This window comes from Hemiscyllium ocellatum, chromosome 5 (genome assembly GCF_020745735.1).
Source record: "Hemiscyllium ocellatum isolate sHemOce1 chromosome 5, sHemOce1.pat.X.cur, whole genome shotgun sequence".
Lineage (NCBI taxonomy): Eukaryota > Metazoa > Chordata > Chondrichthyes > Orectolobiformes > Hemiscylliidae > Hemiscyllium > Hemiscyllium ocellatum.
The window spans coordinates 53,837,213-53,862,785 of NC_083405.1; the positions used below are offsets into that span (position 1 = coordinate 53,837,213).

The following is a 25,573-nucleotide window of genomic DNA, read 5'->3' on the forward strand; positions in this document are numbered from 1 at the left end:
TTATGTTTCAGTTTTAAAATCATCTCACCGATGTCTATCTTGAATGCAGAGTTTTGGTCTCATTTATAGAAGGACATAAATTAATTGGAGGCAATGCACAGGAGTTTATTAGATTGACAACTGAAGAGCGTAGGTGGTCTTAAAAAGAAAAGATTGGACAGGCTGGGCTTATTTCCACTGGAGTGAAGGATGACTTGATTGAAGTACACAACATATTGAATAATCTTGACTAGTTGGACATTGAATAGATTTTTTTTCTTGTGCTAAACTCAGTGGCACTGTTTCAAAGTGAGGCGTTGCCTTTTAGGATAGAGATAAGCAATTTGTTTTCCTCAAACTGTGAAGAGTCTTTGGAACTCTCTGCCACACCTAGTCTTTGTATATTTAAAAGGCATAGGTAGGCAGATTCAGATAGGCAAGAAAATGGAAGGATAATTCTTCTGTATTCCAATGAGTATACACTCAATCTACTCAACCTCTTATCAGTCTCTCCATGTCTGATATTGACCAAGTGAATCTTCTCTGCGTTAAATACAAAGGTTAGTGTATCTTTCCTTAGGAGTATCTTTCACAGTATTCCAGCTGTAATCTGACTAAGGCCTTGTATAGCTTGAGCTAAACCCATCTACTTTTAGATTCCAATCCCTTTGAAATAAGCCCAATATTTCATTTGTCTTCCCTATTATCTGCTAAACTTGGATGCATGCGAGATTTATAAACAAGGAATCCCAAATACCTCTTTTCTAGTAGCTTTGTACAACCTTTCTCCATTTTAATATTCAGCTCCTCTTTTTATTTCCCCAACGTGCATTCTCACATTTCCCCATTTTGTATTCTACTTACCAGGGTTTTTTTCTCCCTCTGGCTCAATTTATCCATATCCCTCTACAGATTTTTTTGTCATCCTTAACACTTGCCTTCCTACCTATTTTTTGTCATGCCCAAACTTGACTTTAGTACATTCACTTTCTCCATTAGGTCATCAACATATTGTAAATCATTGTGGCCCAGCACCGATTCCTGAAGCACATTTATCACAGGTTGCCATCCCGAAAATGCTCCCATCCCAACTCTGTCCTTTGTCAATTAATGAACCCATGGTAGGTCACTATCTCCTACACCATTGGCTCTTATTTTATCAAGTAGTTAATGCATGATCAAACACTTTTGAAAATCCAAACATATTACATCCATTGCTTCCCTTTATCTATCCCATTTGTTACCTTCTCAAAAGAATTTTAGTAAAATTTGTCAAGCATGATTTCCCCTTCATGAAGCCATACTGACTGTTGAATCATATTATGCATTTCTATTACATCCTTTGTATTATTCTCCATTACATATTGTTTGAGGAAACTATATTTAAAAAAATGAATTCTCACTCATGATTTCCTCTGCCAATCTACATGAATATTAAAGTTACCCATGATTAATATGCTGTCATTGATATGTGCCCTCATTATCTCCTAATTATTCTCTGTTCCACATTTAGCTACTGTTAGCAGTCCAATAGCCTACTCTGATCAGTGTCTTCAATCTAAAGTTTCCAGTTTCAACTATCTTTGCTTCAAGATGGTTTCTTGCTGTCACACTGTTTAATTTCATACCAATGATGCAACCCCATCATACTTTCCTTTCTCCCTATGCTTTCACATACCCCTGAATATTTAGCTCCCAAGTTTGATCTCCTGGTATCCATGGCTCTATAAAATCATACCGACAAGCAGTATTTATGTTGTTCCAAATACAAATGTGTATTCAAGTGAAGAGCCATTCATTTTGTCTTTTTATCATCCCCCCACCCCCAGTTTTAACCCTATTTACTGTTGTTTTTCTGTATGTACAAGTCATTCTTGGTTTTTCAATGCACCTATGAAGTGCCTTAGGAAATTTCATTGTTAAAGCCATTCTATAACTTGTTGCAAAGAAGCATCAAATCATCATCTTCAAGATTAAAATGCACATTTTTAATCTGGTACCCAATCTCACCCAAAGACAGAGCTTGAAGATAATACAGCTCAGAACTGATAACAAGAGGTCAATTTGGATAGCAATTCTTAGCATGCACGTTGCTAAACTTATCAGGGCCCATCAGCATCCTGTGTGTATGACCCAAGTTTTTCCAGCAATTTGATGTTTTTAAGGTTGCCAGTTTCCACAGCGCTTTACTTCTGTAAAAGTGCTAGTATGCTTAAGCTATTGCGATTTTTTTTGTGGTTCAACTTCGAAAATTTTCTACACACCAACTTTTCTTCAAGAAGCTTACAAAAACAAGGGGCCCTTAATGCTGAAAATGTAGCTAATAGTATCATTTCACGTTATTTCTCTTATGACAAAGATATTGTTGTCGTGCTCCTTCTTGCACATTTATGGCACAAGAGGAGGCAGCTGTCATCACAAAGCAGTTCTGATGAAAAGGTCATCAACCTGAAACTCCTCTTCACCAACCCAACCTGACCTGAGCAGCGGAACATTTCCAGCACTCACGGTTTTCCTTTCAGGTGTAGAGCATTTCTTTTCCTTTTTTTCCCCTTCTTTAAAAATTCAGACTTACTCGGGAGACCGGGGACGGGTGAGAAGGAGGGTGCTGAGCGTTCGCAAGCCGCTATTTAAATAGCCCCCCGCACTGGGTCACCAAAACAATTTCACACGACGCCCAAAACGAGAACGAGAGCGCAACTGCAGGTACACACCCCGTCGGTCTGTCTGTCTGTCTGTCGGTCGGCCGCCAGCCGAGCCAAGGACAGGATTCACGGTCACCAACTCCCCCGCGGTGGACGGTTATTTTTAACGTTCCCCGGGGCCGGCCGCGAGCGCGACTTCCGGAGCCCGTCACGTGAGCAGGGCCGATGACAGCCCAGGCTTCGCGGAGCCCTCTGTCAAGGCAAGGAAGGGGGTGTCTGCATCTGGATCTTAACGATCATCCCTAGACATGTCCTGTCGTTACTTGCAGCATGATTAATTTGGAAGAATACGTGGGAGGTTTAGAGGAGACTTGAGGATGTTTTTTTCACCCAGTAGAGGATCTGGAAGGCACCGCCTGGGGGGGGGGGGGAGGCGGGTAACCTCACAACTTTTTAAAAACGTACTTGGATGAACACTTAAAGTGTCATAACATTAAAGGGTATGGGCCTGGAAAAAGAATGTGCAGAATCTGCACAGATGCTGGAAAGTCAGAATGACAAAGTGTGGTGCATTTTTCACAGGAGTGGGAGGAGGTGTAGTCAAGGTAGCTGTGGGAGTCGGTGGGTTTGACTGTAAAAATGCGATCTTTTACCCCCAATTTCACCGCCACTGCCGTATTTGCTCCCTGGACGAGTTATGCCACTCCATGACATCCCAAGTGTCTTACTACTTCCAGGACTAATTTCTCCTCCCCTATTAACAACAATGCCCTTAATCGCATCTCCTCCATTTCCTGCACCTCTGCCCTTAAACCCCATCCCCCCCTCCTCTCCAATCGCAACAAGGAGAGAATCATCACCGTCCTCACAGTCCACCACACTAATCTCTAACTCCAATGCATCATCCTCTGCCATTTTTGCCACCTACAGTCAGGCCCCACCAGCAAAAATATATTTCCCTCCCCACCCCTATCTGCATTCCGCAGGGACCATTCCCTACATGACTCCTTGGTTATGTTCACACTCGCCACCAACCACCTAGCCATTCCTGGCACCTTCCCTTGCCACCATTAAGAGGTGCAAAACCTGCACCCACACCTCCTCCCTCACCTCCATCCAAGGCTCCAAAGGATCGTTCCAAATCCAGCAAAGATTTACTTGCATATAGAGTCAAAGAGATGTACTACACAGAACTAGACCCTTGGATCCAACCCATCCATGCCAACCAGATATCCCAACCCAATCTAGTCCCAGAAGCTGGCCTATATCCCTCCAAACCCTTCTTATTCATATACCCATCCAAATGCCTTTCAAATGTTGCAATTGTACTGGCCTCTACCACTTCCTCTGGCAACTCATTCCATACACGCACCACCCTCTGCATGAAAAAATTGCCTGTTAGGCCTCTTTTATATCTTTCCCCTATCACCCCAAACCTATGCTTATAAACATATGTCCGAACCTCATTTACTTCATCTGTTGTTCTCAATGTGAACTCCTCTGTATCTGAGAGACTGAGTGCAAACTCATGGAACGGTTCAGGGAATATCGCTGGTCCATACGCATCAACCAACCCCACCTTCCTGTAGCCATCCATTTCAATTCTCCCTCCCACTCCCCCACGATATGGGCCTTCTCCACCCACCTAAACAAGGCCACCCAAAAACTGGAGGAGGTACATCTCTTATTTTGATTAGGAGCCTACAACCACACTGCCTCAACATTTTGAATTCAGCAGTTTCCAAATCTTCTCTCCCCGGACTCCATCCCATTGAAGCATTTACTCAGACTTGGCTCTGCCCTCTTGACCGGATCTACCTATCCTCTCCAAACTTCCCACCGACCTACAACAATCACCTCCCACTTTCGCTCACTTTTCGCCATCGCAACTACCTTTCCCCTAGCCACCATCCGCCTCCCCACACGTGATGAAGGGTTAAGTCCCAAACGTTGATTCTCTTGCTCCTCAGATGCTGCCTGGCCTACTGTGCTTTTTCCAGCGCCACAGTTTATCGACTCTGTATATTTCCCTGCACAGACCCGATGGGCCTCTTTTGTATGATTCCAAAGTGGGCATGTACTATATGCTGACTACTATAATGGATTGATATCAAGGATAGTAAAGAGACGATAGGTATGTGAAGCGTCAGCGCTGATTTAATTTGCTCCTGTGCCACTTCATTGCAACAACATCAAGTAGAATATTATATCCCAGTTGTGCCAATGTTTGTACTCGCGTCCCAATAAAGTATTTTATGACGGCTCAAGACGAATTATTGTACAGCTTCTCAGGAATTTTGACAATTGGTAAAATGACCTTTCATAAATTGCATTTTGGAACAAAGTATATTTTCAAATCGCTGTCTCGTAACTGTTTATTGATCTACCAACAGTAATGTGGATTTACCCCTTTTTAACATTAATTTTCTCTCTCCGCCAAGTAAATGCTTCAATATTTTGTTGGAATACATGTACACAGGACGCAGTCCCAAGTAGCCATTAAATCTGGACACAGTAAGCAGACTGCTGCGCCATAAAGGACATCACAGCGGAACCTTATTTTGACCTTTGTGATGTACTTTAGTACAATATGCATGGGGAAACCTCGGCTAATTCTCTTTCAGGCTCAGTCTACGTATTTGCAAATTCTCCCAGTCCAAAGACTGGGATCAATTAATAAAGCCAGACACAGAGCTGAAGAATCATTGCATTCGAAATGTTAACTCTTTTCTCTCTACAGATGCTGCCAGACCTGCTAAGTTTCTCCAGCAATTTTTGTTTTTATTTCAGATATAGGACCCCTGCGGTTTTGCGAAATAGTACCACTAGAACAGGTATAAGATTCGTTCGATACCGTCAACGGACGCAGAAACACAAATGTGGAATAATACTGTATTGGGATTGATTAGAACCCGGAACAATAATTCGTGGTGTTCAAAGCGTGGGGGATTGTGTTCGGCGCCGCACAGGCACCTGGTGGAAGTGAGTGTGGAGAGAACAGTCAACGATTCCCGCCAAATAGCGGGAGGTTAGTGGTTCCAGGGGAAAGACAAACGGGAGTAAATGGCGGACGATCTGGAGGGTCCGCGCACGAGGATTAACACGAGCCTGGTCTCGCAGTTTACCGGGAAAGCCGTTTGCTTCGTGGGCAGAGTTCAGAAGGTACTGGAAGATCAGTGAGTGCTCAGTGAACCGGCCCGCCCGCCCTCTCACCTCCATCCTCAGTGTCCCTTCCGCCCTCTCCATCCCTCAGTGTCCCACTCAATGTTCCACCCTGTATTCTCTTTCCAATGTCTCCTCGTCTCAGTCTACCCTTTCCTCAGCTCTCCTCTCTGATTGTACCTTCCCTTCCTCGCAGCCCACCTCGCTCGCTCGCCCCCCCCTTTACACTCACTGACCCCGCCGTCTCCACTCCTGATCTCCCCTCTTAGCTACTTCTCACCTAAAACTAAAATAGGACAAATAATTTTGCTCAATTGTAGTGTTCCTAGAATCAGGAGTTTTGTTTTGTTGCCACATATTACTGTGTATTGACCACGAAACAAATATTTGTGATTTTGTTGATTAGGTTCACCCCTCTGGGACTTCCTTTGTTCTGTCAGATGGTGATGGGAAGAATGTAACAGTAGAAATGACTGATCCAGTAAGTGAATTTTAAAAATGATACATGCCAAACGGATTTGTTTTTCTTTTTGTTTTAAATTCGGAAATAAAACAAAGAACTGATGCTGCAAAGTCTGCAAGAAAACAGAAAGTGCGGGGGAATTTCAGATCTGGTTGTATTTTCTCTCCATAGATGCTGACAGACCCACTGAATTTTTCCAGCCCTTTCTGTTTTTGCTTAGAACAAAACCGTATTCTTGAACAACTGGGTACTGTTGATGTGTTATGAAGTACAAGTTGTTTTACATTCTGCCTTTAACTTGGTGATGTAGGGGAGAATCTGGATCAGTGGTGCTGGAAGAGCACAGCAGTTCAGGCAGCATCCAACGAGCAGCAAAATCGACGTTTCGGGCAAAAGCCCTTCACCAGGAAGGGCTTTTGCCCAAAACATCGATTTAGCTGCTCGTTGGATGCTGCCTGAACTGCTGTGCTCTTCCAGCACCACTGATCCAGAATCTGGTTTCCAGCATCTGCAGTCATTGTTTTTACCCCGATGTAGGGGAGAAGGCAATCTAACAATGTACATTGTGCAAAGATGTTGCCAGACCTGAGTTTCTTAAGCATTTTCCTTTAATCTCACATGCTGGGCACCATCAGTATTTTGCTTTTGTAATTATGGAAAATTATTTTTTTTTAAAAAATCACAATTCTCATCAATTAGTTTATTGCAACACTGACAAATACGTCAAATAGGTTAAAAAATAAAAACAGAAGTCCTGGAGAAGCTCACCAAGTTTGACATCATATGTAGTTAAAACGTGAACTTCAATAACATCTTTGGAACTGAAGAGAAGTGGAAGAGTCATGGATTTTATGCTGTTGCAAAGTGCAGAGGGACAAATGGAACTGAATGATTGATCAGGCTACCATTTAGGGAAACAGGAGATCAAAAGTTTGTTCTATGACAATTTCTCTCTCTTATTCTTCACTGTGGGCTTTTACATCAGTGTACTCCAACCATTTTGGTGGTGCTGCTAGGAGGCTATAGACCCTAACAATACAAAAGGAAGATGGAGAAAGAAGCTGCAAAGTTGCTCAACAGTCTTATACATTTGCAAATGATGTATTATTGAACTGATCATGAGAAGGAAAGTGAACCAAAGGGTTGAATTAAACTGCTGCAGAAATAAATTATTAATCCAAAGCATTGTTATAGACATGCACCTCTGCTTTAAATCTTTGCGACATAGGTGTATTTGTGAGTAGTAGGATCAAGTTTCAAAAATACTGCAGTTCACAATTTAGACATGGATCATGCTATTTTTAGAAAATTTTCACAAACCAGTTACATACCAAGTTTCATTTAGTTAGTGTTTGATGGAGATGATGTTTATGTTCAATAATTCTTAACATAATCAGAACAATTACCCAAACTTAAATGTTCAGTCAGCAGCAAATTATTGTTTGAAATTGTAGCTGACGTCGAACTTTAGGTGGGTATTTCAAGGCAATGTAACATTAATTAGGGATCTACTTTAATTCAATGCACTCAGTAGAGAATTGGTGATCTGTGTGAATGGAGAACGCAAGAATGAGGGCCTTCAGTCAATCACATCGAATAAATTCTGATAGAGCAGATGAATGCATGGCTGAGGAGCTGGTGTATGGGAGAAGGATTCACATTTTTAGATCATTGGAATCTCATTTGGGGTAGATTTGACCTGTACAATAAGGATGGATTGCACCTAAATTGGAAGGGGACTAAGATACTGGCAGGGAAATTTGTTAGAGCTGCTCAGGAGGATTTAAACTAGTAAGGTTGGGGGCGGGGACGTTGGAACCCAGGGAGATAGTGAGGAAAGAGATCAATCTGAGACTGTTACAATTGAGAACAGAAATGAGTCAAACAGTCAGGGACAAGGTAGGACTAATAAATTGAACTGCATTTATTTCAATGCAAGGGACCTAACAGGGAAGGCAGAGGAACTCAGGACATGGTTAAGAACATGGGACTGGGATATCATAGCAATTACAGAAACATGACTCAGAGATGGGCAGGACTGGCAGCTTAATGTGCCAAATTACACAATGCTACAGGAAGGATAGAAAGGGGGGCAAGAGAGGAGGGGGTTGTGGGGTGGCGAGGTGGTATTTTTAAGGAATAGCATTGCAGCTGTGCTGAAGGAGGATATTCCCAGAAATACATCCAGGGAAGTTATTTGGGTGGAACTGAGAAATAAGAAAGGGATGATCACCTTATTGGAATTGTATTATAGACCCCCTAATAGTCAGACGGAAATTGAGAAACAAGTTTGTAAGGAGATCTCGGCTATCTGTAAGAATAATAGGGTGGTTATGGTAGGGGATTTTAACTTTCCAAACAAGGACTGGGACTGCCATAGTGTTAAGGGTTTAGATGGAGAAGAATTTGTTAAGTGTATACAAGACAATTTTCTGATTTAGTCTGTGGATGTATCTACAAGAGAAGGTGCAAAACATGACCTACTCTTGGGAAATAAGGCAGGGCAGGTGACTGATGTGTCAGTGGGGGAGCACTTTGGGGCCAGCGACCATAGTTCTATTAGATTTAAGATAATGATGGAAAAGGATAGACCAGATCTAAAAGTTGAAGTTCTAAATTGGAGAAAGGCCAATTTTGACAGTATTAGGCATGAACTTTCGAAAGCTGATTGGGGGCAGATGTTCGCAGGTAAAGGGATGGCTGGAAAATGGGGAGCCTTCTGAAATGAGATAATGAGAATCCAGAGAAAGTATATTCCTGTCAGGGTGAAAGGAAAGGCTGGTAGGTATAGGCAATGCTGGATGACTGAAGAAATTGAGGGTTTGGTTAAGAAAAAGAAGGAAGCTTATGTAAGCTATAGACAGGATAGATTGAGTGAATCCTTAGAGTATAAAGGAAGTAGCAGTACACTTAAGAGGGAAATCAGGAGTGCAAAAAGGAGACATGAGATAACTTTGGCAATTAGAATTAAGGAGAATCCAAAGGGTTTTTACAAATATATTAAGGACAAAAGGGTAACTAGGGAGAGAATAGGGTCCCTCAGAGATTAGCAAGGTGGCCTTTGTTTGGGGCCGTAGAAAATGGGGGAGATACTAAATGGGTGTAGTGCATCATGGAAAAGGATGTGGAAGATATCGACTGAAGGGAAATAGATGGTGACATCTTGCAAAATGTCCAGAATACAGAGGAGGGAGTGCTGGATGTCTTGAAATGGGTAAAGGTGGATAAATCCCTAGGACATAATCAGGTGTACCCAAGAACTCTGCTGGGCCTCTTGCTGAGATATTTGTATCATCGATAGTCACAGGTGAGGTGCTGTGAAGACTGGAGGTTAGCTAATGTGGTGCCACTGTTTAAGATTTGTGATAAGGAAAAGGCAGGGAACTATAGACCAGAGAGCCTAATGTCGGTGGTGGGCAACTTGTTGGGGGGAGTCCAGAGGAACAGAATGTATATGTATTTGGAAAGGCAAGGACTGATTAGGGATAGTCAACATGGCTTTGAGCATTGGAAATCATGTCTCACAAACCTGATTGTGTTTTTGAGGAAGTAACAACGAGGATTGATGAGGGCAGAACGGTAGATGTGATCTATATGGACTTCAGTAAGGCGTTCGGGGAGACAGAATATAGGGAGAACTAGCCATTTGAATACAGTATTGGCTCAAAGGTAGAAGACAGAGGGTGGTGGTGGAGGGTTGTTTTTCAGACTGGAGGCCTGTGACCAGTGGAGTGTCACAAGGATTGGTGCTGGGTCTTCTATTTTTTGTTATTTACATCAATGATTTTGATGCGAGCATAAGAGGTACAGTTATTGTTTGCAGATGGCACCAAAATTGGAGGTGTAGTGGACAGTGAAGAGGGTTACCTCAGATTACAGCAGGATCTTGACCAGATGGGCCAATGGGCTGAAAAGTGGCAGATGGTGTTTAATTCAGGTAGATGCAAGGTGCTGCATTTTGGGAAAGCAAATCATAACAGGACTTATACACTTAATGGTAAGGTCCTAGGGAGTGTTGCTGAACAAAGAGACCTTGGAGTGCAGGTTCATAGCTCCTTGAAAGTGGATTCGCAGGTAGATAGGATAGTGAAGAAGGCGTTTGGTATGCTTTCCTTTATAGGTCAGAGTACTGAGTACAGGAGTTGGGATGTCATGTTGCAACTGTACAGGACATTGGTTAGGCCACTGTTGGAATATTGCGTGCAATTCTGGTCTCCTTCCTATCGGTAAGATGTTGTGAAACTTGAAAGTGTTCAGAAAAGATTTACAAAGATGTTGCCAGGGTTGGAGGATTTGAGCTATAGGGAGAGGCTGAACAGGCTGGGGCTTTTTTCCCTGGAGCGTCGGAGGGTGAGGGGTGACCTTATAGATATTTACAGAATTATGAGGGGCATGGATAGGGTAAATAGACAAAGTCTTTTCCCTGGGTTTGGGGAATCCAGAACTAGAGGGCATAGGTTTAGGGTGAGAGGGGAAAGATATAAAAGAGACCTAAGGGGCAACTTTTTCACGCAGAGGGTGGTACGTGTATGGAATGAGGAAGTGGTGGAGGCTGGTACAATTGCAACATTTAAGAGGCATTCGGATGGGTATATGAATAGGAAGGGTTTGGAGGGACATGGGCTGGGTGCTGGCAGGCGGGAACTACATTGGGTTGGGATATCTGGTCGGCATGGATGGGTTCGACCGAAGGGTCTGTTTCCATGCTGTACATCTCTATGACTCTAAGGTAGCAAATTAAGATAATGGAGAATAGGATAGGATTGACAGAAGTAAGGTAAAATGAAAAAGCTTTTAAAAATTAAAATAGAATTTCAACAGTAGTTTGAAATTTGGAGGAATGAGAATTCAGAGTTGTACAAGTGATTTTTCAGTGATTGTTTCAGTATTATTTGGCTTTAATTAAGACTTAGTAAAGAACTTTAAAAAAATTAGTGTCAATTCAATGGATAACTATTGTACTTTAAATCCTTCTGTCAGAGATACCTGGATAGTGTAGTTTCTGGAGAAACTGGTTGAAATCAGACAGTAAATTCATGATTTCCACGTTTTAAGGCAATGTACAGACAGCAGAAGTTGCTGATATTTTTTTCCACAACACTGAGCAATCGTTTTCTTGCTAATATCATCAATAACTGAGGTAAGTTGGGCACATCCAATGGATTAGGTCAGTGCTTGCAGTCTTGCAGTGTTGAATCATAAGTGGTGGTGAACAATTAAACAACTAACACAAGAGTAGGTTACACAATTAAAATCATCCACTGCTAGAAGATATCAACATGTAAGTTAAATACAAGTCTCAGTAGCCATCTTTAACCAAAGGTGCAAAATGGTGATCAGTCTCAGACTCTTTCTGGTGTCCCCAGCTATGCTGATGAGTTTCAGTCAATTTGATTTTATTAATTCTATGTTATACTAAGAAACACTTGAGCACAATGGATACTTAGACCCTGTAGTATCCCTGCTGTTGTACTGAATTTTGTGCTCCAAAACTAGCTGTGTCCCTGTTCAAATTGTTCGAGTAGAGCTATAACACTGGCATCTATAAAATAATGTGGACAATTGTAACTCCTGGTCACAAAAACACAATAAATACAAACTAGCCAATTAGTACTCCATTAGTCCATTCTTGGCGACAGAAGGTTTCATCAGCAGTGAGCCTTCGAGGGAAAAGTACAATGCAATAACCTGTTTACTGATGTCCAGGGAATTCCAGTTCTTGCAAAAGCATTTATTCAAAAGATACAATTTCAAGTGGCGAGGCAAAAACAACTGCCCTTGATATCATGCAACATCAAGGAGCCCTAATAAAATTGAAGCCAACAGAGTTGGTGGAAATTTCCACTGGGTACAATGCTCTTTAATATAAAGGAAGAAGTGTGGTTGTTTTGGGCCAGTCATTGTAGACCCTGTGTATATTGCTGCAGGAGTTCCTCAGGAAACATTATTAATCAGTCTGTTCAGGGATGTTATGACACACTTTTGGAGCAAGTGGGGCTTGAACCTGGGCCTTCGAGCTCAGTGGTAGGTAGAGTAGAATAGCTTTTATTTGTCATTTCTACCATATACATGATACAGTAAAAATGAGACGGTGTTCCTCCAGTACCAAGGGTGCTACGTTAATAGTACATACTACACAAGCGTCCATGGTGTAAAGTGCAAAATATGCAAGTTACAATGTAACAGAAGAATGATGAATGATAGAGATTTTTCCAGCAGCAATACAAAAGAATTTCAGACAGGAAAGAGTCCAGTTGTGCTGTGTTAAGGAGCCTGATGACTTGGGGAAAGAAACTGTTGCAGAGTCGGGCCATGAGGGACTTTCACCACATTGAAAAGCCTCAGGATAGTTATTGTCTCATAAATGTATTCAAAGATGTTGTTACACACCTCTCGAGCAGGTGAGGCATGAACCCAGGTCTCCTGGATCAGAGATAGGGAGACTACGTATCGCTTCATAACAAAAGCCCTGACGTCGTCAAGGTAATATCTGAGGCCCAAACACCTTCAGCTGCTTCACCATGATTTTACTTCTTTCAATCAGACGTGAACAGGCTTGCTGACGATTCCACAATGCAAATTAAAATGAGTGACTTCCCATTTACAGGTGATCCTCAATTAAATCTGTAGTTTCATTTCTGCAAATCCCAACTTTCCAGGTAAAACTACATTAATTGAAGCATTACTTCTCATAGGAATCATTTTTACCGTCAAAATTAGGTTCCTGTGGACATTTTATTTTGTCTGGAAACATGCACAGTTTGAAATAATGAACTGTTATGTGTGTATTTCTGGCTGAAGTAACTTGCCAAATAAAATTAATCACTAAATATAAAAGAAGCAACCATATAACAGTAGTTTTTTAACACAGCCTTTCAGATTCATCAGGCTCCATCTCATGTCAGACATTGGCTATTAGCTTGCCAGAACTATCTCAGTCAACCAACCGCTGCCACTAGATGGAGTTGAGAACTTCAGTACAGAATGGGAGAGCAGCTGAAGAATACATCCAAAACTAAGCTGACAAAAAAAAGAGGGTAAGGGCAAGCACAGGAATTGGAGCTGGACCAGAGCAGGATATTATGGACCAGACCAAACCCCCTCAAAATATATTAAGGAGATAGCTGCGATCCTAACTTTTTCTTATTTTAAAGGTAAATGTAAGTCATTGCATTACAAATGCAATTTAATTGATCAAACAACTCGACTTTAAGCAAAACACACTTTAATTTTACACTATTAAAATACAGAAACAATTAAAAGTATTGGCTTAACTGTAACTCTAAATGCTTAACAAAACAATAATATATATTAACTACTACTAAATAACTGTTCCAATGTAGTAACATCCCATAAACACACTTTTGGTAAAGACAAAGTCAGTAAAATGGATTGTCTCAAGCAATTCCAGCAGCAGGAAAAAGAACCCCAACTTTAAGCTGCAACAGAGAGAGAGAGAAAGGAGAAAGAGCTTCCACGTGCAGCTTCAGACTGTAACAATTACAGAAAGCTAAAAGTAAAAATTCTGGTTCTGTGGCAGTTTGACTCCACTCATTGAGGTTACTTGTATTTTTCCAACTTATCAAATAAAAAGGCCTCACAAATTATTCACTTTATTGGACTTGAATAGACTGCTAATCATCTTTGTCTCTGCCTTTCTTCATTTAAAAAAGAAATAGGACAAAATACACATCTTAAAGACATAGTGTCATCACAAGGAGGAGGAGCTGAAGTCCCTGGTGGTTGACTGAACATGAGGAATTCTAAGAATGGAGGGTGGGAACTGGGAGGAACAATATCTCCTCTAACCTGCACAATCACTGGGAGGGTCCATGCTTGCTGTTTGGTATGCCAGAACTAGCTGCTGCATTTAGACCTTGGAGGTCTACATGGCAGCAAAAAAAAATTTCAGGGATCTTTGGAATGGTAGAGGTGAGGGATTTCAGGACTGAGAACCAGAAAAAAGCACTTAGGCAAATATCTTCTATGTATTGCTGGATTCCATGGCAAAAGACATTAAAGCAAAAATTAAATGAATATGTCTGCACTACTTTCTCAACAATGCTAAAGCAAAAAGTTGAGTGAGTCAACTTTCATTGGGGACTTGCTGTGCTGAAGCAGTCTGTGCTTGCAAACAACTGAATCAGGATGTAACTCCGCCTGTGTTGGTAAGTGGCAAGTAATAATGTCAGGCAGTGATAACTTTCAACAAGAGAATAAAATTGTTCCCCATTACATTCAGCAGATTTATCATCATTAAATTCCCTACCATCAACATGTTGGGTTCAGATTTCCAAGAGAAAATTGGACAAGCTATAAAAACACAGAATTAACTTCCCTCCTGGCTATCCTAACTCCACCCACCATCTGCAAGGCACAAATCAGGAAAGTAATGGAATACTCACTACTTGACTAGCTAAGTGCAGCTCCAGTAACATCCAAGGCAAAGGAGCATGTTTAATTGGCAGCCCAATCCCCACTTTGAACATTCACTTCCAGAATACTGGCGCACTGTTGAGCACTGTGTACCTTATTTCATCACAAATTCATAAGGGTCTGGAAGTAAATTCTTGGAAGGATTGTAGCGGAAGATATCCTCATTGCATTTAAAGAGAATTTGTACATATATTTGTGTTGAAACCTATAGACTATGAACCAGGCACTGCAAAGTGGAATTGGGCAGCTTTATCTTTTTTTCTAGTTTGGGACAGACACAGTGACCAATGACCTCCTTCTGTGTTATAAATGTTTCCAATTCTGTATGAACAAATGCAAAGTCTATTTTACCTATTTTTAATATTGTTTTGTAGCTTGATGAGGAGTTGAGTGGAGTCATTGAAGTGGTTGGAAAGATCACACCAAAAGCCACCATCAAGGCTGCATATTATGCTCCTTTCCGAGAGGACAAAAGCAGTTTTGGTATGTATTACAACATGAATTTGTTGTAAAATCTTTCCAAAAGCTGTGATTTAATCAAATTATGTATTTTTTTTGTAATTATTTTGTAGACTTTACGTATCAATTTAAGAAGATTGGGAGCAGTGACTTATTGATATCCTGTTGAGGTCATTGTCACAATGATCAATGTTAAAGCTTTCTTTTGTTGGAACACTTACTTCATGCCTGGATTTTTCATTGTGACTAATTTCAGTTCTTTGCATTTTTTTTCTTCATTTCTATTTTGATTAGTTCTGAGACTTGCTGATCTTCTTGCTTTCTATTCATACATACTATGTATAATGTATTGTCCTTTGAATTTTTTTGGTCTCAGTTCTTTGCAGGTTTTCTTTTGAGGTCAATGTCATTTTGAACAGTGAAGTAAATAGTCCCCAAGAAAGCATGTGACTTCAGTCAAGTGCATAGCTGTGTTCCTGTGATTGTCAAAAGTTAATTGATGAAGTGTTTACAAAATGCAACCTTTAATGATATCCCTGGAGAACAGATCAGGGGCCAGTAGTTTTTTTTTGAGTTAGTTCAGAACCAGATTTCAGTTCAGAGCAGTTTCACTCTAGCAAAAAGGCTTTAGTTTGAGAAGTCTACAAGTTGAAAGGGTTTTATCTAAGTTTTCAAACTGTCGGAACTGAAGAGGTTTAAGCCATCAGATGACCAAAACTTGAAAAAATAAATAAGAAATTAGACTTAAAATAAGAATGATACTTAGGCATTGAGTATCTGGAAAAGATATTGCTGAGGAGAATAGTTGAATTGTTCTTTTTGCTGATTTTTTTCTTTTTATTTGTATAATAAACTTGTATTCTTTTGTGAAAATGATCCTGCACAAACCATCAAGGGGACTAATTGCAAAAGTAAAACTTTTGATCTATCATACAAGTTTTTTACTCTGGAATCTAACATTTCCATTACTACCATCATCTGGGATAAGATGAACGACATGAATATGAAGTTGCAATAACTTAAGAGACCTATGAATTAAAAAAAAGTTGTCAGTGTTCCCCAAACAAGATCAGTTTGAAAAAGCTGCTAGGTAAGGGGTCCTAAGCAGAAATGTAGAGGTGATGTCAGACATATTTGGAGAGATTTAGATAATCATGCTTTCTTTGCAAAGGAACCTGCTAGCCCCTAAAACATCAGGAGTTGAAATATTGATTGCGATCTTTTGTCTTCCATATCTGTCAGAATTATTTGTTCTGTTGGTAAAATTACATGCCCTGCTGAATCCACTTGATAACTGGGTAGTAACATATAATCTAATGAACCATACTCTGGACTAGCTTCCTCTTTATTAAAGTTTTCCACCTTTTTGTAAACTTTTACTATACTTCTACTATGCATCTTGGATCTGCTTTGAATTTTCCACCTCAGACTTTGAGCCTTAAAAAAAAGACCTTCTGTGATTTGCCATTGAAAGATCCATGGTGGAAATATTGGAACAAACTATAACATGCAAAACTTTTACAGAAAAAGAACAATTTTTAATCCACATCGGAAACTGATTCAAAGTAGAAATTTCAGAGTGTAGAAGAGAGATTTGTTAATGGGTTCTCCAATATTGTCTTCCACAAGCCTATGTTTCACTGGTCGTCCCATTTGGATTTATGTAGCTCAGCATGATGGAAGATGGCCTCATCAGCATCTTATCAAGCCTGTCCATTTGTTCACCTTGCAAGCTTGATGCAGAAATAGGGTAGAGTGCTTCAGAGCTATCCTGCAAGGTAACAGATGTTCTGATTAGTTAATTGGTATCACATGAACTTGCAGTAGGGTCGAGAGTGTGGTGCTGGAAAAGCACAGCAGGTCATGCAGCATCCGAGGAGCAGGAGGATCGACGTTTCGGGCATGAGCCCTTCATCAGGATGCTGCCTGACCTGCTGTGCTTTTCTAGCACCACACTCTCAACTCTGATCTCCAGCATCTGCAGTCCTCAATTTCTCCAAACTTGCAAAAGGCCAAAGGCTGTTCTTTGGACTAGACCAAACCCCTTCAAATATTCCAAGGAAATAGCCTAGACCCTAACATCATATTAAGGCAAGTGTAAGGTGCTGTGTAACAGATGTAATTCAATTGATTACACTACTCTGCTTTAAGCAATACACACTTTGTTCTTACTCGACAGTTAAAATACAAACAAAGGAAAACAGAATTAACTCTTTTAGAAATCTTAACAGAATAATAAATTATTTAACTCCTAAACAGCAATTACTGCAGTATAGTAACATCCCATAAACACACCCTTGGTAAAGGCAAATTCAATAAAATAGATAGGCTCGTATGCAAAGTTTCTCCAGACCAGGAACATAGAACATCAAGAGAAAATTCTGACGGAGGGAAAACTCGGGTGTTTTGCTGCAGAAGGAAAGGATGTATAGCAGCTTCAAAACCCAACAACTGCTCAATGCTAAGCTAAACCTTAATTCTGCAGGAGTCTGATTTCAGCCATTCATGCTACTTCTATTGTTTCAACTATTTTTTAAAAAAAACAAGTCCTCACAAGCTGTTTATTGGCTTCGAATAGACTGCTCACTTCTCTGTCTCAATCTCTCTTCAGAAAAGAAAAACCAGGACAAAATACACCCCTAAAAGTCATAGAATCATCACACCTCCCCTCTTTAAATAATAAAGAGCCATCAATATAAAAACATGGCTGAATTTTCAAAACCTTGAGCTTCATGTTATTAGTACACTTCAATACATACATTTTACATTGACTCTTAAGCATGCAAACATTCAAGACGACAGTCTATTTCAATCTGTTTCTTCTGTCACTGAACGCCTTCATTTTCCTTCCTATACACATGACAACACGTAGGCAATTACATTTTCTCAATCTGCCACGTGTATAATGTTCAAATTAAATCGCTGTAACAAAAACTCCATCTAAACAATCTGGTACTTTTATTTAAATACTTTCTAAAAACATCAACGGGTTATGATCAGTATATACAATTGTCTCAGGCACATTACTGGCAACATAAATGTTCAAATGTTACAATGCCAACACCTCAATTGTAGAATATTTCTGATGATGAATATTCAATTTTCTGGAAAAAATATCCAACAGGTCATTTTATGTTCTTATCATTTTCTTGCGGTGCTTGACGCAGCTTTCAGGCTGTCAAATGCCTTCTGACATTCTTCCGTCCACAGAAATTTTCTGCACTTCTTCAACAAGTCAGTGGAGCTAAAATTTGGTATGAATTTTTGATAAAAACCACTCTGTCCCAAGAGTTGTGATATTTCCCTCTTCAGTGTTGGTATGGGAAACTACCCAATAACCTTCGTTTACACACCCTGTGGGGCCATCTGTCTATGTCCAATGATATGGCCCAGGAATGTGACTTGGGCTTTTGTGAAATCACTCTTAGCTAAAGTTATCACTAAGCATGTCTTCTGAAGTCGATCGATTGAACAATTCCAATAGATGCTCCAAATGTTCCTTCCATGTGTAACTAAATATTACCATATCATCTGTTCACCACACAATTGGGTCGTCTAAAAATGAGTTTATTAGATGGTCTTTTCATACCAAATGGAACAACTTTAAACTCATAAAGTCCATTTGGTGTCCTGAAAGCCGAAATATCCTTTGTCTAAAGGTACTTGCTACTATGCTTTGAGTTAAGTCCAGCTTTGTCATGTAAGTTGTTGTCCAGCCATGGAATAGGATATTAGGTTAGATGATTAAATTCCCTACAGGCCCTTCAGCCCAACAAGTCCACACCAGTCCTCCGAAAAGTAACCCACCCATTCCCCATCTTTACCCCTGACTAACACGCTGAACACTATGGGCAATTTAATGTTAGGACCTAACCTGCACAGCTTTGGACTGTGGGAGGAAACTGGAGCACCCAGAGGAAACCCATGCAGACACGGGGAGAATGTGCAAACTCCACACAGACCATTGCCCGAGGTGGGAATTGAACCCAGATCCCTGACACTGTGAGGCAGCAGTGCTAACCACTGACGCACCATGCCACCCCTGAATCAGATTTCATAACTGCTTTGACTTTGCAGTAATCGATGCATAAACATTGGGTTCCATCTGGTGTTGGCACCATTACTGTGGGTGAGCTCCATCTATTGTAACCCACTTTGCTTATATTATCTTTGAGCATGCTTTCAATCTTTTTTTGAACCTGTCCCAATTTTATAGGGTTAACTCTATTAAGGATATTGCTTAATTGGAACAGCATTTTCTATCTCAACATCATGTGGAATCAAGTTAGTACTCCCCAGTTTATTCGCACATATCTCTCCATATGATTTTAATAACTCTTTCAGGTCATTTTGATTTTCCTCTGGAATGTAATTTAATAATTTATCCCAATTTTTGAGAACATTCCCCATTGCCCAATTTAATTTGACAAATATCAAATACAAATTTATGTGGATAAAGTGACCATTTGTGAACTTAACAGTTCTTAAAGCTGAAACCTACAATGACATTAGAACAAGCAGTAAGTAGAAAGGTTTTTATAGAACGGTAACATTATTATCCTCGTTGGTTAACTGGAACAACTTATAACTTTTCATGTAAAATAGTTCTGAAAACCTTGAATGGAATGACTGCATTATGTATGTTAAAGTGCAACATGTTTGTGCAATGCCTAAGTTAAAGACTAAAGGTTTTTCAGCATTTGTGTTTGAGACAATGATTCAAATGTTTTTCCAGCTCAATGTACAGAAAACATACATGTTTATTTGGTAGTGGCAAATTGTCAATAAGAACAGAAAAAGTAGGAGGAGTGGGCAATTAAGCCTGCTGAGTCTGATCCACCATTTATTACACTCATGGCTGATCTCCTCTTAGCTTCAATTCTACTTATCTGCCCACTCTCCGTAACCGTTCAGCCCATTCAAACCAAGAGCAAACCTACATCCATATAGACTCTGCTGGATTGCATTTTGACTTGCTAAATATCCTGTTATTTCTTCCTAATAATGGATTCTAACAGTTTCCCAGTGACATTTTAAACTCACTAATGTCAACAATGTCCTACTTTGTCTCTTCTTTTTGAATATGGTTGTTAAATTTGAATTCCTTGCATCCATTTTGGAATATTATAACCAATGGATCCACTATATCTGTTGTCACTTCCTTTAAAATCCTACTATATAGGCCATCAGGCCCTGGGATTTGATGTCCTAAAATAATAGTCAGGAAATTGATTTTTTTCATGCCTCTTTACATTTAATAAGGCAGCTTGAACTGTTTATTTTCTGCCTCCACTATCCTGATCTGGGATTGTCAAATCCTGGTGGTACACGCTGCATATGAGATAATATGACTGATTTTATTAGTTGGTACTTATGAAAATTTTATAATGACAAAGGGCTGTACTGCATTGTCGTGTAAATTATGTAAAATATTTAGGATTCTACTTTTTGACAAGTGCATGCTAACTGCATGGTACATTGAGGGGCAATATAGGACATTGTATGATGGTACAGCACCATTCAAAGAACAGGCATTTAAGTCTTCTGTTACATTATGCTCTCTACCAATGCCAACAACAAAAGAAAAAGCTAGTTACCTGATCAAGTAAAAGGACAATATTGCAGGCATGAGAAACTTTAAATAAAAACAGAAAATTCTGGAGACATTCAGTATGCGTGGAGAGAGAAATCAAGTTAGTGTTGAATCTGAAGACTCTTTGACTCTGTGTCTTTGAAATTGAAACACTGTCTCTCTCCATAGATTCTGTCAAATCAGAGTTTCCCCAGCACTTCCTATTTTTATTTCAAATTGCTTGGTTACTCATTCATTGTCCAAAAGACTTGTTTAACTTTGCATATCTGGCTAGATGGTTAGTAATGCTGCCTCAGTGTCAGAGACATAGGTTCAATTTCCCCCTCATGTGATTGTATGCAGTTTGCATATTTGCTCCATTTCTGCTGGGTGGTCCAGTTTCCTCCCACAGTCCAAAGTTGTGTAGAGTCCGAGGGATAGGGTAAGGGGGTGGGTCTGAGTTGGATGCTCTTCGGAAGGTTGGTGTAGATCGATGGGCCAATTGGCCTGCTTCCTCGCTGTGAGGTTCCTATTATTCTAATCTAAAAGCAGTTAATAGGTTGTATACCATACTTTGGAACTTCCTGAAGTTGTGGTTAGATGTGAATAGAAATGAAAGTTTTTTTTTAAATTCAGTGTTCAGCAGTTAATTATCAAATTGAAATATGATGTAGATTTTTTTTTCCTGTGCACTACAATTCAGGTATAACTATTTAGGCTCAAGAGTTTGCCACACTAATTTCCTTCCTTACTTTGTTTCTCAGATCTCCATCTTTACAATGAAGCGCTGAACATCATACATGAATTTCCACAGTACTATCCCTTTAGTGTTACAGCAAGTGGTTGATTTCCTCTTTTAATATAATGAGAAGATATGATTCGGAAGACAAAATCTCAACAGAAGATCTGATAATTTATCATTTTACTCTATACAAATGTCAATATAGTTATCAGTTTCTAGAAGTTGTTGACTTTGAAATGAAAGATAAAAAGTGTTTGTAGCCATTTATTGATATTTGTTTTGCAATATTCCAAGACATATTTGTGGAAAGATAATTTTACATGGATACTTAAGATCAAGAGAGATTAAAAAATTGTTTTTTTTTCATATGTGGAGCTGACAAATCATAGTACTTGACCTGCAAGAACATGTAAAACGTAAACATTAAGATTCAAAGGATTGCAGTGTAAAATATACTGGCTTACTAATTTGTTTTAAAATTGGATTATAACAGAGCAAACATTTCATTGGTGACATTTAGGTTAAAACACTTTGACCAGATTACTGTCAATGAATGTACTCAAGTTTGTTTGAATTTCAGTAAAGATTAATTTTTTTTTGTATTTCTGAATTGCTGCTTCAATTATTTTAACTTCTGCCCTGAAATGTATAAAGCCAAAATACGGACTCAAAATACTGCTGAATTAGGGACCATTTCGAGTACAAATGGTTATTAGTTTACTTTGAGTGGCACAGATTGAAGATCAGAATATGTTATTAGGCACTACAGATTCGAGTATTGCTGAAAAAAAAAGTTTAGCAAAGATTTTTATCTTGCACTCATTAGGACGATGCATGAGAAATACCAGTTTAAAGGAAACCAAACAATTGTACTGACGGAGAGAAGAATGCCAACCAATTGGCAAGTAGATTCTCATATGAGTGTTACAATGGAGAATGCATCGGGCAGGTTAAAGAACACATCCTGCATCTGCTCCAACTCAACACAACAGGCAGCAGTCATTCTGATCAAGGCATTGCATTGCAAAATCAACCAGAGTCCACTTGCCAACAAATCAGCATTTTCCTCTCATACACAAGTGTTTTTCCTTTACTTAGATATTACTTTTGGATTGTCCTGGTGAATAAAAGGTGAAAAGCGTTGACAAAATATATTAAAGATGGAAGAACAATGTCATGTATACTACATGAACTTTGATTCTATATCTGAAAACTATCTTACTACCATAAACTGAGAAACATCCATTGTAAGTACAAACAACTATGATTTGGGAACAGTAGGTCATTTATTTCCTCAAGCTTGCTCCTCGTTCAAAAAGCTTATGGCTGATCTGTAAGTACTTTGAATTCCACATTTACATCTAACCCCAATAAACTTTTTGATTCATTTGCATATCAAGAATTCATCTGCCTCTACCTCAAGAATATTCAATGACCCAACCTCAATCATTTTTGGAGACCTCAAAATACCTGATGTAACTGAGGCGGTGGAGGTGATAGTATACGAGCACTACTAACCATGGTTGGCAACATGGTTGATAGTTACTTGCCTTCTTGGCAATTAAGGATGGGTAATAAATGCTGGTCTGCTCAACAACACCACCCTCCTCCTACAAATGAACTTTATATGCATCCTCTAACCTTCTTTAGTTTATCATAGAAGGGGGACAAGTCTACTCTCCCCTTTAGAGGCATTCACTTATATTGTGGTCAGAACATTTAAAAATTTTCAACAGTGGCAGATATCAGCCCCTCAGGTTAGTGTTTCTCTTTTTTCCAAACAAAACTGAATATATTTGGCTGGATAACTTGTAATATTCTGAACATCAAGTGCCATTGAGGCTTAATTTGAGCCTCAGTACATTATAATTAATTTTATTTGCATGAGCCTCCGGTACTGATTTCATATAATTGACATTTTGTTCTTAAAACCATGCACCTCAAACAACCTCCACAACCTTCTGAAAAGCTTTTATAGAAGGAAAACACTTTGAGAAAACATGCACACTTTATTTACAAATTTGAGACACCAGTTAAAAATAGAACACCTTTGGTTTTAGGCAGACACATGAGAAGTAATATGAACAGTAAATGAAGTTTACACATTGTGCAAATTACTTTTTCACAACTCAAGTAAACTAATACGTCCAGTATTTTTGCACATTACTAGATAATTTATTTGTCAAAATTTCATGAATGTGACCACAGCCATATTAGATTTTAACAATTAAACTGCCAAGTTGAACCTGATTTTAGATCATGAATTAGTATTTCTCTAAACAGTTATTGCTTTAGTAAAGGACCATATGCCTCCAATATATCTGCATAGAAATGAATAGACAGTATACTCTAAATTTAATAAAGGTAGTGAATCACAGGTTTATAGTCTTTAATGACATCACAGGAAGAGAGAATTTAACTCCTCAGTACTGATATGCAGAAGTGTACAGATATTCCTTTTTGCAGCATTTAGAATTATGTGGAAATTCAGAATATGAAGTGAAATAAGTTATAATGGAGTAATAACCAATTTTCTAAATTTGCTTAATGCCACGTTTTGTGGCATTTCCTCTATGTTCAAGAATACTAATTTCCCAGAACTGAAAAACAAGCTTGTATAAATTTGTATAAGGTGAATCCAAACAGTATTTGTGAAGTGTCTCATTCAGTTGTTCTCAACAAGTTAAAATGACTATTAGAGACAAAATACAAATATTGGTTCATTTCTAGTGGCAAGTTCAAGTACTATTTTCAGTATCATCCATGGCATTTCTTGAACGATGGTCAGAATCGCAAGTCAATTCCAGAAAAATCTTGAAATGAACTGGACCAGCTCCAAAATCATGACACTCAAGGACATTTCTGCTATACAACACAAAAATCATTCAGACAGACAAACTGCCAAGATGATGGAAGTTCTTTTGTATTATTTTGACAGCAACAGTTGCTCAGAAGATACACATGAAGGTTTTCAAAGACAATAGTCCCTTGTATTCATGCATTTTAGCTCTGAGATGTTTCTGCTGGGATGAGGTTTCCAGTTGTATCCAACTGCATGCATTTACAGTTACAGGCTGACACTGGGCATTCATGATGATCCCTGTGGGAGAAGGATGACAGAACAGTAGCAATAAAGATTTGAACTTGGAAGAAGGGAAGTAAAGTACAAGCCTCAAAATAATGTTTAGTATGTTAAAACTGTTCATAACAACTTAAACTTTGAGCTATCTTAAAACTTACCCAGCAATTGTGATTCATAGTGAATAACATATTCCAGACTTTGTATATAATGGGGTAAAGAGGAAGAGGAAGATGAAGACAAGAATAAAAATAACAAAAAAAAATTCAAAGTTTACTACCTTAAAACTGTGTTAGAAATAATGTTGAAAAACAACCTTGCACCTTGTCAACACTGGAATATGCTTTTCAAAGTTATGAAGCAAATAAATAAGTCCCAACCAAGAAAAGACCAAGCTGATAGTGAATTAATTTCTGAATTGGCAGTTACTAAGTTTACAGTAGCTATCAGATAAAACATTGCAGAGAAACAACATATCTCTGTATTTACTTCTCCTGCTCAGAAAGTAATGTCAGCGTTGTACCAGCTGCATTATAGAATGGAGCAGCACAGAAACGGTCCATTAAATCCAGATCTCTATGAGTGCCATTCCTCCATGTTCAGATCCACACTCCCCAAACCTAAAAACTTTCCCTTTAAAAGCAATCAATCAATTTCTTTTTGCCTGAATTTAAGGCTGCTGCAAGAAATGCCCAAAAATTCCGTGCTAAGATTTTCGAACACAATCCTTTCAATTTATAATCACCTGGAATTTCAATTCCTTATCGCCTTAAGACCTTAACATATAGCAGCACAATTAGGCTATTCAGACCAGAGTCTGCTCCACCATTCAATCATGACTGATATATTTCTCAACAACATTTTTTCCCAGCAACCCTTGATCCCCTCACTAATCAGAAACCTCTCTGTCTTAACCAGGTCTTAAATTACTTGGCCTCCACATGTTCACGCGGTAAATAATTCCACAGATTAACCATTCTGTGGCTGAGAAAATTCCTTCTCATCTCAGTTCTAAAAGGCTATCCCTTCACTCAGA

At 39.2% G+C, this 25,573-nt stretch overlaps 2 protein-coding genes across 2 annotated transcripts in view; one reads left to right on the plus strand and one right to left on the minus strand.

Annotated features, from left to right (window-relative positions):
- The first annotated feature begins 5,557 nt into the window (after nt 1-5,557).
- On the plus strand, nt 5,558-22,060 carry rpa3 (replication protein A3). Its single transcript, XM_060824755.1, has 4 exons — nt 5,558-5,786; nt 6,193-6,267; nt 15,060-15,168; nt 21,481-22,060. The coding sequence occupies exons 1-4, from the start codon at nt 5,688-5,690 to the stop codon at nt 21,561-21,563; spliced, it is 366 nt and encodes a 121-aa protein (XP_060680738.1). The 5' UTR covers nt 5,558-5,687; the 3' UTR covers nt 21,564-22,060.
- Nucleotides 21,734-25,573, minus strand: part of mios (missing oocyte, meiosis regulator, homolog (Drosophila)) — a 56,918-nt gene continuing 53,078 nt past the window's right edge. The window contains exon 11 of the mRNA XM_060824753.1: nt 21,734-24,558. Within this exon, the coding sequence (XP_060680736.1) occupies nt 24,462-24,558 (97 nt within the window). The 3' untranslated portion in view covers nt 21,734-24,461. The remainder of the gene's footprint in view (nt 24,559-25,573) is intronic.